The sequence below is a fragment of the Dermacentor variabilis genome, chromosome 6 (assembly GCF_050947875.1).
Source record: "Dermacentor variabilis isolate Ectoservices chromosome 6, ASM5094787v1, whole genome shotgun sequence".
NCBI lineage: Eukaryota > Metazoa > Arthropoda > Arachnida > Ixodida > Ixodidae > Dermacentor > Dermacentor variabilis.
In genome coordinates, this window is record NC_134573.1 from 127,315,513 (window position 1) to 127,329,513 (window position 14,001).

Below are 14,001 nucleotides of genomic sequence, written 5' to 3' on the forward strand. Positions count from 1 at the left end.
TTAAACATAAAAGTGCTGGTGTAAGCTACACCGATGTCATAACCAACGAATGATGCCCTCAACGGGCTTGCCAATTCACTGGGGTACACTTTAGGTACACTGAGGATCGACGAGAAAATGCGGGACGAGCATTCCTGGCATTAAAATCCCTATGACATTGTACGGGCTTGGGCGACTGTTAGCACCAGCTTGTCTAGTTGACAGACGCTACAAGCACAAGACAAGCACAAGACAAGCACAAGACAAGCACAAGACAAACACAAGACTGGACAAGCACGATCGTTTGTGTCTGGCTAGTCTCCATTCTTCGTTCTCTGCTTTTGTGCGCGAAAGCCTACCGTCATGGTATTGTATAGTTGTGGAAGTGGACAATGTACTGGGTTAAAGAAAAAAAAATAATCTTATGGACTTCGGAGTCATTGTTATTGCGCATTCTCATTCTTTTCGTCATAAGAATCAAGACTTAAAGCTCTAAAATGTTAGGTCCATTGGATTCAGCAAAATCAGTATAAATCGACATCGACCATATTGATACAAGGCAGAAACCATATCTTTAGACAATTCGAGCAGGTTCGTGCGCCCTCCAAGAGGACAACGTCGTATTGGTGAAAAGGACGAAGACATACTTGCACGTGCATATGCCGCACGCACTCGCATCGTATGTGACCGTTGTTGGGGATATACAAGAAAAAGAAGAGGTGAAGCGGCGCCCGAGAGCAATAGAGAAGAAGGCATTCCTATCTCTTCTTTGGAACACGGTAGTCATCTTTTTATTATGCGTTGCATATTGCAATCACTCAGTTCAGCCCTTGGGCGCGGCCGGGCAGCCACCATTGACCTTTAGCGCAACCACGTGACGTGACGTCACGACAGCCGGAGGAAAAGCTGGGCCCCAACTCGCGCGGTCGCGCGCGGCCGCAGCCACCACCTGACTCCCGCTCCTCCCGCTAGGGGCGCTGCACCGGCGTGTGACGTCACGGAGGAAAAGCTGGGCCCGAACTGGCGCGGTCGCGCGCGGCCGCAGCCACCACCTGACTCCCGCTCCTCCAGCTAGGGGCGCTGCGCCGGCGCGTGACGTCACGGAGGAAAAGCTGGGCCCCAACTGGCGCGGTCGCGCGCGGCCGCAGCCACCACCTGACCGCGCAATATGCAACGCATTCCTGGCATAACCAAGCTAAGCCTGACCATTTTTTACTCCCCGAGCACAAGTTAGCCCACAATAAATAACTGTGGCTGAACTCCTTGAACTGTTCGTTACAATATTAACAAAGCCAAGACTTACATTTGGTGGGGTACCGTGCTGACCTACGGAGCACGCTTCTGCACGAATTAACACTATTTCAACCAATTTTAGAGTGCAGCTCTCAAGCGCCCATTCCTGCGTTGAGCGTCGACATGCTTCGGCGTCGGCGGCGTGACCGAGCAAACGAGCAGAGCGAAAGAGTGAACGCGGAGATCACCGAGGAGCGAAGAAAGTAACCTCTCACTTGAGGGAGAGCGGAGACAACGCAAGGAGGAAAGTGGAGAAGGATGCAACAGTGAAAGCGCAGTGCCGCGCGAGACGGGCTGTGCGGCGGCGATGACTGCGATATGGCGTCAGAATAGCGCGCGTCGTCTGTATGGAAACAAAGCGCTGCATGAGCGGAAGTCTGTCTGCGGCGGCTGCCCACGCTTCACCCACGCACTGCCTTTCGCGATCTCCCGATTAACTCCGTTTGCAGTCTGCCGCACGGAACATATTGTCCGCGCCAGCTACGCTATTCAGAGCGCTTTCTTCCTAATGTAAACCCTGTGTTTATATGAACATAAGACAAGGTATTGACAAACGAAATGAAGATATTTATACAGCTGCGCTCAAATTTCGCATTAGGGAGTATCGTTATCGTCAGTGAATCTTTTGACGTGAATGAATTCCAATGACCGGCGCCGCACGGTATCTTTTCTGATCTCTGTTCTTCTGCTAGGGTCTATATAAAAGAATAAAGAAGTAGTGACGCAGTTAGCCAAACTTTTGATAAACTCTGCTGTTTTTCTTTTTCAAGCAGCTTTCTGTTCCGCCATTACGTCAGTGCGGCGTTAATGATTTCAAAATGTTTTTGTCTACTTGGGCCGCTGTTGTGAAGAGGGAGCTCCCAACAATTGTAAGTTGATTCTTTGCTTACTTTTAAGTGCAACATAACCCTTTTTCTTTTTTGCCATACAGTTAGTCGGCCCATAGCCGATGCTGTAAAAATTAATGGCGCTGGTGTAAGAAATACAAGGCGGCGTCGCTCCATGTCTTTTGTTACTAATATCTTTTTCTCTCCGGTTCAACGTGCCACAGTACAAGGTGCGACTGGCACTTCCTTTTGTATTCCAGAAATGGGATTTTTTAATCATCTTTGTGATTGTAAAGGCAGCTTATAATTCGTAATTGTACAGGCAGTGTTCTTATTGGCAATGCTGTAACCTCAAAAATGTATTTCATTAAATAATCCGAGATCACGCAATATACTATCAGAGAGAGAGAGAGAGAGAACTTTATTAAATGTCCTTGCTTGAGTAAAGGCGGACGTGCTCGGGAGATTAGCCCCACCGGAGTTCCCCTTCCTCAGGTAGCCGCCAGACCTTGAGTCTGGCTCCGTCGTCGGCCAGCCGGACTGCCCAGAGTTGGTTCTGCGGCCATGCGCTGAGCAGCACAGCATCCCACTGCTCGGGCGTGTTGATATTAATAGTAGGGTTGGTGCTGCGTTTAATGGTGTCTGTCGCTGCGGGACATGTCCGCAGCAAAATCTTCTTACAAAAGCTTGCATCTCCACCGATGCAAAGATGTGCGTAGCAAATTTTAAAAATCCCACTCTTATTTGCAACAGTGTACCAAACTACGATGCTTGTGCTGGTTTAACTAAAGTGTGGGTCGAGACTGTTGGTCTAGCGTAGTTGCAGAGTAGTGACTCGCGCATGAAAAGAGGACAACAAGAAAAAAAAAAGAAAAGCTCGCGAACGCGTTCGCCTTGCCCACGAAAATTCTCTTAAAACAATTTGGATTGTCATTTGCAGCTGTAGCCACATACCCGGTCCACCAGTCATTATTAAAGCCGTGTGCAAGATTGACACCTTTAGGAATGGTACCATCGCCTTTGTCGGCCTCAGCGGCGATGGCTGGTGAATTGGCCATGCAAAAAAGGTCTGTCTCAAAAGTGGTAGTAGAGGAACGTAGTCGTTGTTCATTGCACATGCCTAGCATATATAGCACACGATGCACAAAGCTACCCTTCTCTTGCACGATTCGACAACAGCCCGGTCGCAGCGGTGCGCACTTCACCTGGCGACACTTTTGAGAAACTTGCACTGCCAGCAGAGTGGTGCGCACCATTCCTTTCTTCAACCTGGTAAATCACGATTTGCACCTCTATGCATATTTGAATTTCTTTGCATTTCGCCGTTGTATTGAAAAACCGCTATTGAGGAACAAGAACGCGCCGAAAGGACACGCAAGACATGGACAAGCGAGAACTGACCACAGTTTATTTTAACCAAACAGTAATTGAGTACGTCAATGGTCAGCAAGCAGTCTTAGTAACTCATATCGGTATTGTGCAAACTGGGTTCAGCGTCAGCTTGACGCTTATTCACATGTAGTGTGTTTCTTTCGGCCTGCGCTCTTGTTGCCCAGTATAGCGCGTTCGGAGCATTCTACAAGTACTTATAGCCTATACCACAGCCCTTCTACAACGAAGCTGTACATAGCTAGCCGATGCGTCCTTCCGTCCGCCAGTCAGTCTGTCGCCTGTACGCCGTAAACGCCTCTGGCGCGACCCCATGCTCATGTGCGAAAAGAAGAATGGAGAGGCGCACGATTGGCTGCGCCTGTGCTGTTGTCGTTGCTCTCTGTCGCAGCCGAGCGCATGCGCAGCAGTTTCTCTACGGCTCTGAAATGAGTGGGCCACACAGCATCCACACTCCCGAGGAACAGGCAGCTTTCGATCAGCAACGCCGCGAGCCGAACAGGGAACAAGCTGGTCTGCGCCGTGCGGTTGCTGCAGCCCGGGCACAACAGGCTCGTGCACGCCGCAGATGTGTACCGAGGATTCGGCAGCCTACCAAGCCGTCGTTTAATGTACCGTCAGAATTAACCCAGTCATAAACACAGAGACCACGTTTCAGCTTCGCTGGTTAACCATCTGTACGGTGTGCTTGGGTGGCGATTTCATTGCTTTTTATCGAGCTCTACACTGGGATCTATCAGTTGCTGCAGCAGCGCGAATTGGCATCAGAAAAACGTTCTAAATAGAAATCTTTTAAAATGAGCCAATTCCCAAAGCTTCTCACGCAAGGACCTTTGCTCATTGATCAGTGTTCCGGCTGGTGTGAAAACGAGGCAGTCGATGCGGCGATGGCCAATTGCGGACGCATTTACGAGAAGATAGTTTCGCCGCATGTATCCTGCCTTGTGGCGTGACTATGTAGCGAGAGTTAAACACACGCCCAACCTCGAGCTTAAACATCCCTTGCAAGGAGCGAGTGAACATGTAAAGGTATGGCATATAGTTGCGTTTTCCCGTGAAGTTTATAATCTAATCGATGACACGCAGTGCAGTGCTAGAACAGCTTGAACTGCCATCGCTTTTTGAAGCGGGACACCGGCAAAAACAATCGAAGCACCTATATTAATTACCTTATATACACCTACAAAACAACACAGTCACTAGAACACAAAACAACACATTTACTACGTGGAACGGTGTCAACATGAGCAGAGATACAGGATCTTACGACTCCACAGCGTCAGTCCGCGGTTAACCGGACTTATGGCAACGTTCCCATAAGTATACGAATAAAAAGAATACAATAATGTGAACGTTTCCTCAGATGAGTCAATACAAGCGAAACACGTGACAGTATAGAGGAATGGTTCATCGACCACTCATGAACTGCATGGGCTCGGCTGATGTCACAAATTAATATACAAAACCACATCACTGAAGTTCTTGTAAACGCTGCAAACTGAATGCAAAAGTTTCATCAAAATTCACGACATCCAGCCAAATACTGCCTCACAAGAGATATGGGCAGCATAATTGGCACGCAGGAAAGCTTACAAGATATACAGAACCGAAGCAGAATATACAGAAACGAAAGTAGCGCATATAACGTCCATGACAGAGCGCAAAACCACGGCGGCACATTTAAACATGCGATATGGCACTAACTGTACATAAACGAGCGCACTAGTAGGCGAGAGGTGACGCGAAGAACGAACATTTTTTCTCCGGGTTCATTTTGCTGCCCTTTGCACATCTGTACGCATCGGCGAAAGCCCAGGAATTGCGAACGACCTTGTTGCAATCTGCAGCGATGCTGCTTCTGCCACCGGGGCTAGCGCATGCCAGGTAGCATACCGTCATGAAGAAAACCTTCAGTTCCGGCAGATCCTCGCTGAGGGCTGTGGGTTCACTCTCGTTTTGAAAGCGCGATTCCTGCAGCGCGGAGTAGGCGATCTCCAGTGCAGGCACATCGGGAAACGCGCTCCCGCTGTCATCGGCGCCGTGCTGGCATTGCGACCTGGCTCTGTACGCCTCTAACGCAGGAGCCGAAAAGGTGGGGTCGCCGAGCGCGCTACCTTTGGGCGCCCACCTGATCCCTTCGTCGTCGATGGCCCTGACTAGCTGCAAAGCCACGAGGAAGAGCAGGCCGCCATACAACATGCCCTTGGTACCATGGCTGTAGTACGCTGGCTTTGCCACGGCGCCCATCGCCACTCGCACTACGTTTGATATGTAGTCGTAGTCGGCATACGTCGAGAAGTGGCTCCCGAGCAGCAGAAGCGCCTCGCTGAACTCCGGCGTCCTGTTCATTCGGGCTGCAGCTTGCAGCGCCTGGATCCAGAATTGGGCAAACGACGGCGCTTTCTCGGGAAAGTTGGCGTAAAGTCGCTCAAGCATGTCGTTGTCCAGCAAAGACTGTGGCGGCCAGAGGGCCATCCCTATGGAGGCGACCTTGTCGGCAGCCCTCACCCTTTCCTCGTCGCCCATCCAGCGGGCGCTGTTGATCTTTCGCACCGCTGCCAAGACAAGGCTTTGAAAGCCGGCGTCGATCGCCGTTCGGTCTTGGTCAGTGAACCGGGCGTAGAAGCCGAGGGCCAGTATGAGCACCTTGTAAGCGGCCTCTGTCTTGTGCGCACAATAAGCTGGCAGGTACTCTTTCGCCTTCTCTCTGCTGCCGTAATAGCCCACGAGGACGGAGTAGTCGGCTACGGGGGCGTAATACTGCAGAGCCAGCCACGTTATGTGCATGTTGATCTGCACTTCACTGTACTTGCCCAGTAGCTCAGAGACCGTCCTGATGTACGATACGTCGCTAACGGCAATCTCGTCGTCGTCGGTTAGCGCCGGCTGCAGCGACAAGCCTCTCTGGAATGCCTCGCGCCACAGGGTGACGGAAGCGTTCGGAACGTAGACGTGCACTTTGCCGAACGAAAACAACGCGGGGCTCTTGCGAGGCGACGCGGCCACGGCGTGCAAGCTGTTGAGCACGTCTTCTTCAATCCTGAGTATCTCGTTGACAAGCTTCTCGTTTACATATGGGCGAGTGCTGGCATTCGGATGCAAGAATACCAGGTATTGCTTCCAGTACTGGACATAGGACTGCGCGACCGCCTGGTGTTGGTTAAGCAGAATCGATAGGTACAGACCCGGTCTGACTAGGATGCGTCGCTTGCCGCTGAGGGAATGTTCCAGCATGTTGACCGTGATCCAGAATTGCAGCTCCCACTTGTAGCTCAGCAAGACGAGCATACTCAACGGATCCTGTGGCTTCGTGGGTGGCTCCGGCCATTGCAGATTGTACTGTTTGATGTGGTTGAATATTAAGGCCATCTGCGACAGATTTGCAGGGAAGTAGTGCCGGCACATGGTGTACATTGCGCGTGGTTTCCTTGCCGCGGTAAGGCTTAGCGCGCCCCTTCTCAAGGTGTTGTCGAAGCGGTCGTACCAGCTGAAGCGTAGGTCATCTATGACCGATCTTGCTTGTTCCTTGTGCGTCCGCGACACCCGCCACGCAGAACACACGAAGGCAGCGAAATCCTCGCAAGGGTCGAGCTTCGGGTCGAGGCGGCTGGTGAGCAGCGTCAAGTGCTCGTCGCAGTCTTTGGTTCGGCATAGGTTGGAGGCCACCGCAATAGGCTTCTTCGCGATGACCACTAACACGGCAAACATGAAGAGCACGCTAACGCCAACACATGCCACGGTGAATGCGATTAGCTTCCTTGTCGGGAAATTTTTTGGTCTTGACGTCCCTGGCTCCGGAGTCGTCTCTGCCTGCAAGAAAGGTTATCGGAAATTACGATTAGATCAACCAGTACCTCTCCTGCTCGGCAAGTGAAGTTCGCCGATTGTCTGCCTACACGCATCAACGTCTGACCCTGCTTCAAGCGCAAGCTTCGATGCCGCGTAGGATGTTACGCAGTGCATGACGCAACTCACAAATTTTCCGAGATTCTCCAAGGCAAGGTACAGTTCCGCAGCAGCGTGCTTCCTGGTTGGGACAGCAAATGAGGTCTTGGCTTTGGTAGCGTGTCCGTGGTTGCTTCGGCTGCCCTGTAAGCACGGGTTGGCAGCACGTCAGTGTTGAGCGCGAGAACAGGTTTGCATGCCACAATGGTGCTTTAGCGTCGCTCTTCTACGTTTTCAATTAAAAAGCAAACTAGCTGTAAGGAATAAGCAAATGATCTAGGGATGCGGTGTCATCCTGTTCCCATAACGCACCATCATATAATACTGTAATAACCTCGACGAGATCAAGTCGGTGTCTACGGTGTCTGTCATACGGTGTCTTCCGCGACGATGTATCCAACATAAATCGTCTTCCATATAGCTCATTCGCCACCCCTTTTTTCCAATTTTGTTAAGAGCACAAGACAATTACCCTGAAATTTTTATATGTATACCAAATGGGGGGCCCATTGTGCTTTAGAAAACTAACACGTACGATAAAATCTGCAACTCATCGTCAAAGAACAGGAACCGCACTTACGCAATGGTATTTTTTTTATGGCTTAGGAATACCATGGTTATGCAGTGCCTGTCCATGCCTGTCTCTGGAGAGTCCCTCCTCAAGTGTTTATAAGGAAACCACTAACGTATAAGTGGAGAGCTTAATCAGTAGGAATTCTTTCTGGAGTCTCTTTCTCTTTAATGCCTTGATGCTCTTTCTTGTGTGAATGAGTGCTGTACTTTCTTGTTCAGGTGTGTTGTTCATTATCTGTGCGTTTTGACCGCATTTATCTACATGCTATGGAACCAGGTGACGTTGACAGAATATTGTTGTTCTAGTAGACATAAGCTGCCCTGTACTAAGATGCTCTATACTAACATGCCTAAAGCTAACATATTCCACATAATAACACATGTACTTGTAAACTTGTACGCTAACAAAAAAGCTTGAGAACAAGTTAAGGACCGCGCAACATGCGATGGAACAAAACAAATTAGGCATAACGTTAAGCGAGAGGAAGAGAGCGGTGCGGGTCAGAGAACAACGGGGGGTGGCGGATAATCTAGCGTTGATATTATGAGGGCAAATTGGACCTGAACAGGATATGTAACGTGTAAGACAGATAACTGGTGGTCCGTTAGAGTTACAGAAAGGATGGTACGAGTGGTGGTACTACGACTACTACTACTACTACTACTACTACTACTACTACTACTACTACTACTACTACTACTACTACTACTAATAATAATAATAATAGTAATGATAATAAGATCAGTGACATTTTCACAAGTTAATGTGACCTAAGCGGAGTCAGTAGTGCAGACATTATCAGTTTTACGAGAACGTGTCCATGCTGCCTTACCACAACCGCTTCGGCCGCCGAAATGTCGCCGCGCATCTTGACCTGCGGGGACTGTTGGCTGGGCGCCTGCTGCTCGAGCTCCGCTGCGGCAGCCGCACTAGCCTGCGCTGCTGCCGGCGTCTCGGCGGGTTTCTCCCGGAGCTCGTCCGAAACACCAATGGGAGGCGCGCGGGGTTCTAGCCAGGTGTCGACGACACTGGCGTTCGCGAGGTTCGCGCGTACTCCCGTGGCCACGTCGAATCTCGGGGACAGGCCGCCCAGTGGCGACGATTGAGCCGACGCCACCGCGGGCACGGGTTGCTGTTGAGGCTGGAACTCGGGGCTGGGTGACGTCAGCTGCGCGGGCGTTTTTTTTTTTTTATGTGTGTATTGCTTTGGTAGCGGCATAATGCGCCGTTACCTTATTAATTTATTTGGAAAGCTCTCAAAGCATGAAGACACCACAAAGTGAAGTTGTCTAAAGAAATGCGACATACGCAGAAACAGTTAACGGCATGGTGCACGGCAGTCTTAATTGAAGTTGATGGAATCTGCAAAGTGAGCGATGAAAGCGGGACGATGGTTCCATTCCACGCGCGTGCTGGGGATACAAAAGTGGCTCAACAGGTTCGTGGCGGCAGGTTGGCACTATCTACATTGAAGCTGTGTTCTGACCAAGGTTAAATGTATGTCGCGCGAATGAAAACGGCGTCTTTCAATATTCGGTTACACTGGTCGATGCCATGAAAAGAAAGAAAGGTCAGACGCGACAACGCTGATATGACGCGCTTAAAGGTCAGGCGCTGGCCTTAAAGCACGACGCTGGCCTGAAGCGAATAGTTTGTTTTATTTATTTATATCACAGCACTTCCGCGCATGTCTCAACGCATGGGTGATGCCCTCCAAATAGCCCGTCCATGTGCTTGCACGATAACTTATTGCCGCTTCATTTTTCTCATATACGAGCTTCCCTGCCACGTTGCTGCCATCATTAGCAAAAAGTTGCTCATAAATTACGTTCTGACTGAGCTTTCCATACTAGAACATCTGCGTCTTCATTACATCAAACTATGTTTTCATCTTATTAATATGTACAGATTTATCGACTGTGTTTATTTTATATTCGAAGGTCTGTTTTTGCTAGTTAATATCTTACCGTATTTAGGTTTAAATGTATTTTCATGCGTGACTTTCTTCGATTGAGCACTTATTTATTGAAAATACCTCAAGGACCCTGTGCACAGCGTTTTACATGAGCGGTGGGCGCAGTTGATGTTTACGGAGAGGTTCTCAACGGCGGCTTCGGACTTAACAGGGTCGACGTCAAGGACAATGTTCGAGGGATGATTGTTCCAGTCGATGGCTATCTTGACAAAGAACCACTGAAGGTGCGTGACGGTGTGTCATATAACAACAGCGAGCATTGCAGCTACTCGCCTTTTCTTCGTCGTCTCATGCTGGTGTCAGTTAACATTGCGGTGTTGCAACCGCGCTTCTCCCTTTCGCGATTCTTTCTCGGTGTTTCTCACGATTACGCCAAACACAGCAGCATACGACGACGAAACAACAGGTGATTAGTAGCAAATGCTTACGCATCATTTACATAAACCGTAGATGATTGTATGCGTAGACATTTTTATTACTTTGCAGACCGCCTCGGTGGAGGGTATTAGATGAAAGATAGGTTACGTTATTAATGCAGTGTAATGCTTACAAACACATCAAATGTCTCGAGCGGCCAGCCGCGCGGCAATTTTTGCGTGTATTTAGGGTGTTTAAATACAGGACGTCTACAAGGAATAGGCAATCTTGCAACGAACAGGCAAGTGAGGCACTCTGCCTTTTGTATTTTATTTTCGAATACTCACTCTTCGCTAATACGTCACCGTGTTCCCTGGATGACTCGTATAGCCACATTCCTAGCAAGAGCGCAGGTTGCGACGCGATTTTATATTCACCTCTACGCATTTATTTTTACATTAATGCGCTTTGTGACATTATGTGATTATACTTAACGCTGTTGAGATATTAAACTAGCAGAACGAACGAACGAACGAACGAACGAACGAACGAACGAACGAACGAACGAACGAACGAACGAACGAACGAACGAACGAACGAACGAACGAGCGAGCGAGCGAGCGAGCGAGCGAACGAACGAACGAACGAACGAACGAACGAACGAACGAACGAACGAACGAACGAACGAACGACCGACCGACCGACCGACCGAACTAACTAACTAACTAACTAACTAACTAACTAACTAACTAACTAACTAACTAACTAACTAACTAACTAACTAACTAACTAACTAACTAACTAACTAACTAACTAACTAACTAACTAACTAACTGAAGTCGTGATAGCGGTGGCTGAGTAGTTTCGAAAAATGTCCGCATAGTTTTGACTTTGTCGTTCCGTGTCCCCAAGCCCCGCACCCGGTCGTCACTGACCTCTTTGCCTTATCTCACTGCGGCGCTGAATAAGATCGCCGATTGGTGGAACACTGCGCGAGCACGTTTCCGTTATCGTCATTGTGGAATTTAGAATATTGGATTCTTATACGTATATGAGTTGTATACGTACAGGCACGGTTTGCATTGGAGCGACAGATCTGGCAAATTGTGCCCGGTTGTGCGTATTTCCCGCGCATGAAACGGAGCCACAGTGGCGCCCGACTGGCGAAGCGTTGACTGCTATAGCAAATTATTACGCAACTATGCAAAGCAAGATTAGTCGTTTTATAAGCTGCATAAACTACTGCAAACATTCACTTATTAACTAAATTACCAAGCATATTGTCACGCGCGCACAGGCAAACACGAACACATCTCACTCGATGACCGCGGACACTCGCTGTCAGAACGCTGACGGGAAGAAGACCGGTAGCAGCGGCGAGTGAATCACCCTTCTTGCTGCTTCTCGCTTTAACGCAAATTATATGGGCTCGGGAGAAGACAGCACCATCGACCCCCGCGCAGCTCACCTGCAAGCTAGGACGAGCGCGGCCGCGCAAGCCGCCCCAGCTAGTATTAGACGCGCATTAAGCAACGCTCCCCCTCGCATCCCTGAGGGCGCAGATCTCTCTGTTCGCCCACCTGCGCGCGGGAGAAGACGGCGCGCACCCTCTGCGCTTGCCTCCCTTGCGAGCGCTACGCAAACTTTCGCTCGCATCTACGCTATAAAGGCACATTCACACTAGCGAGTCGCGAAGAGCACGCGACCGTCCGTCGTTTGCGACCAGGCAGCAGCTCGACAACACCGACGTCCACAGTTGCAAGGGCGACCTCAGTGACCTGCGGGTGTCTTTCTCGTTCGAAACGAGAACTCTCGAAAACGACGTCGTTTCGTGTTTGTGCGCTACTTCCGGGGCCTCGCTGATTTGTTTAGGGGTTTACGACTCGCAATCGCAAAACTGGAAATTCGAGCAGCGTGCGACTGGCCTGCGACCGTCGCTTTTTGACCAATGCCGCTTCCGACCAGAACGGTCGCACGACCTCTGCGACTCGCATGTGTGAATGGGCCTTAAGGCGCGCGTCTGCGACCTTAGCGCATATGGACTTCATGCAGAACATCACGGAGGCGACGATGGCGGAAATCCTCCTTGAGTATCCGTATAACTTTTATGCAGTAATAATAAAATGCAGTCGCACCTCCACATTGGCACTTATCGGTGACGACGAATTGCAGGGAGCCGTCAGAGATGGCGTCGTTCGGACCGATCCGACGCCATCTTGCGTCTGGCGACGACTGGCGACGAAACGCGAAGAACCCGGCGCCGACAGCCGTGACTGCATGCCTTCGTCCCTGGGTTTTCCATTGGCCCCAGTGTAGGCATGAGCACTGGGGCCTTGCGGGCTGATGACGGTGGCACCGGTGTCCGCAGTGGACTTCGGAAAGGCAGCATCGCTGTGGCGATTGACCCCTGGTCCTCTTTCGCTGGGCTTGGACCCTTGGCGGGGATGTTTCTCGGCATGCCGGCGCCTGCTGGTCGGCTTCGGCATGGTGAACCAGGGTAAGCGCTACGGGCGAGGGGGGGGGGCAGCTGTTTGTGGAGCACAGAGACATGGTTAAGAGAATGCTTTACACACACACACACACACACACACACACACACACACACACACACACACACACACACACACACACGCGCGCGCGACATCATTTAGCATTTCGGCCGCTGTGGGAGTTTCTGAGACATCGTAATTTCAGTCTTTACCCATCTTACAAAAACAATGAAGTCCATGTTTGCGATAAAGGAAAAAAATTGGAGTTCGCTTAAGCTTCGCCTTTAAGAGTGGAACACGATATATAGCACTCTATGATCCCTGACTGCTTCTCACACTTCCCGGCCACTGGAGTGTATGTAAGCCTATTGTTTAAAAGGAAACGCTGGCAGCGAGCGCTATGCACGAAGGCGGGCTTTGTGGTAGAAACGCGGCTCCGTGCGTGGGCCGCGATGCGGCGGAGGCGAGCGCCATCTGGAAGTATTGCAAGGAACCGGGCGCGCCGCTTCGTGGCCCCCAAGACACCCGCGCGCCGGCGCGCGGAAATGGCGGAAACCGCGGCCGGTCTAAATGAAGAAATATCAGAAATGCTCGGGTTTTATTGAGGAACTATTGGTAAAATCCACACGCATTCGATTAGCATTCATTTCGGTGACCACACTATTTGGAGGCTCATATGCAATACGGACATCCCCGTAAGGAGCCTGGTGGTGGTCTCGTGCTGACGACGCCCTCTCGGTGAGCGCATATTTCCCCCCTCATCTTTTAAGAGATTCAATACATACACGCATTTGTCTCGCAAACCAGATTTATTTCAAGGGAATTTTCCACGTCTCAATTATTTCTCTCGTCGTATTCGAGTGCTCATTGCCGTGTTATAGTTTGTTAACGAAGCTTCCCCTCAAGTCTAAATATTGTAAGGCAGTTTGTCGTGTGCGTATCATGGCCACGCATGCTTATATCGCCTTTCCGTTTCTCTACCACGGTTGCGCCTTAAAACCACGGCGCTGCAAGTTTGCTTTCTTTTCCTTCCCTCTTCTCCGCCCTTAAACTGGCTCTCTTAACTACTACACGCAGAGGCAAGAAACAGCGCGCGCTTTAGATCCTATAGATGAGATGAATATTTACAATTATTATTAGGGTTATAATTATATTCGAGTGCTGATTGCCGTG

General features: G+C 50.1%; 1 protein-coding gene across 1 annotated transcript; it reads right to left on the reverse strand.

Moving 5' to 3' along the window:
* Positions 1 to 4,688: 4,688 nt before the first annotated feature.
* LOC142586283 (endothelin-converting enzyme 1-like) lies at positions 4,689 to 12,851 on the reverse strand. Its single transcript, XM_075697531.1, has 4 exons — positions 12,475 to 12,851; positions 8,840 to 9,175; positions 7,464 to 7,577; positions 4,689 to 7,298 (listed from the first exon to the last, which is right to left on the reverse strand). Exons 1-4 carry the CDS (start codon positions 12,823 to 12,825, stop codon positions 5,211 to 5,213), a joined length of 2,889 nt encoding a protein of 962 aa, XP_075553646.1. The 5' UTR covers positions 12,826 to 12,851; the 3' UTR covers positions 4,689 to 5,210.
* Between the last annotated feature and the right edge of the window lie 1,150 nt (positions 12,852 to 14,001).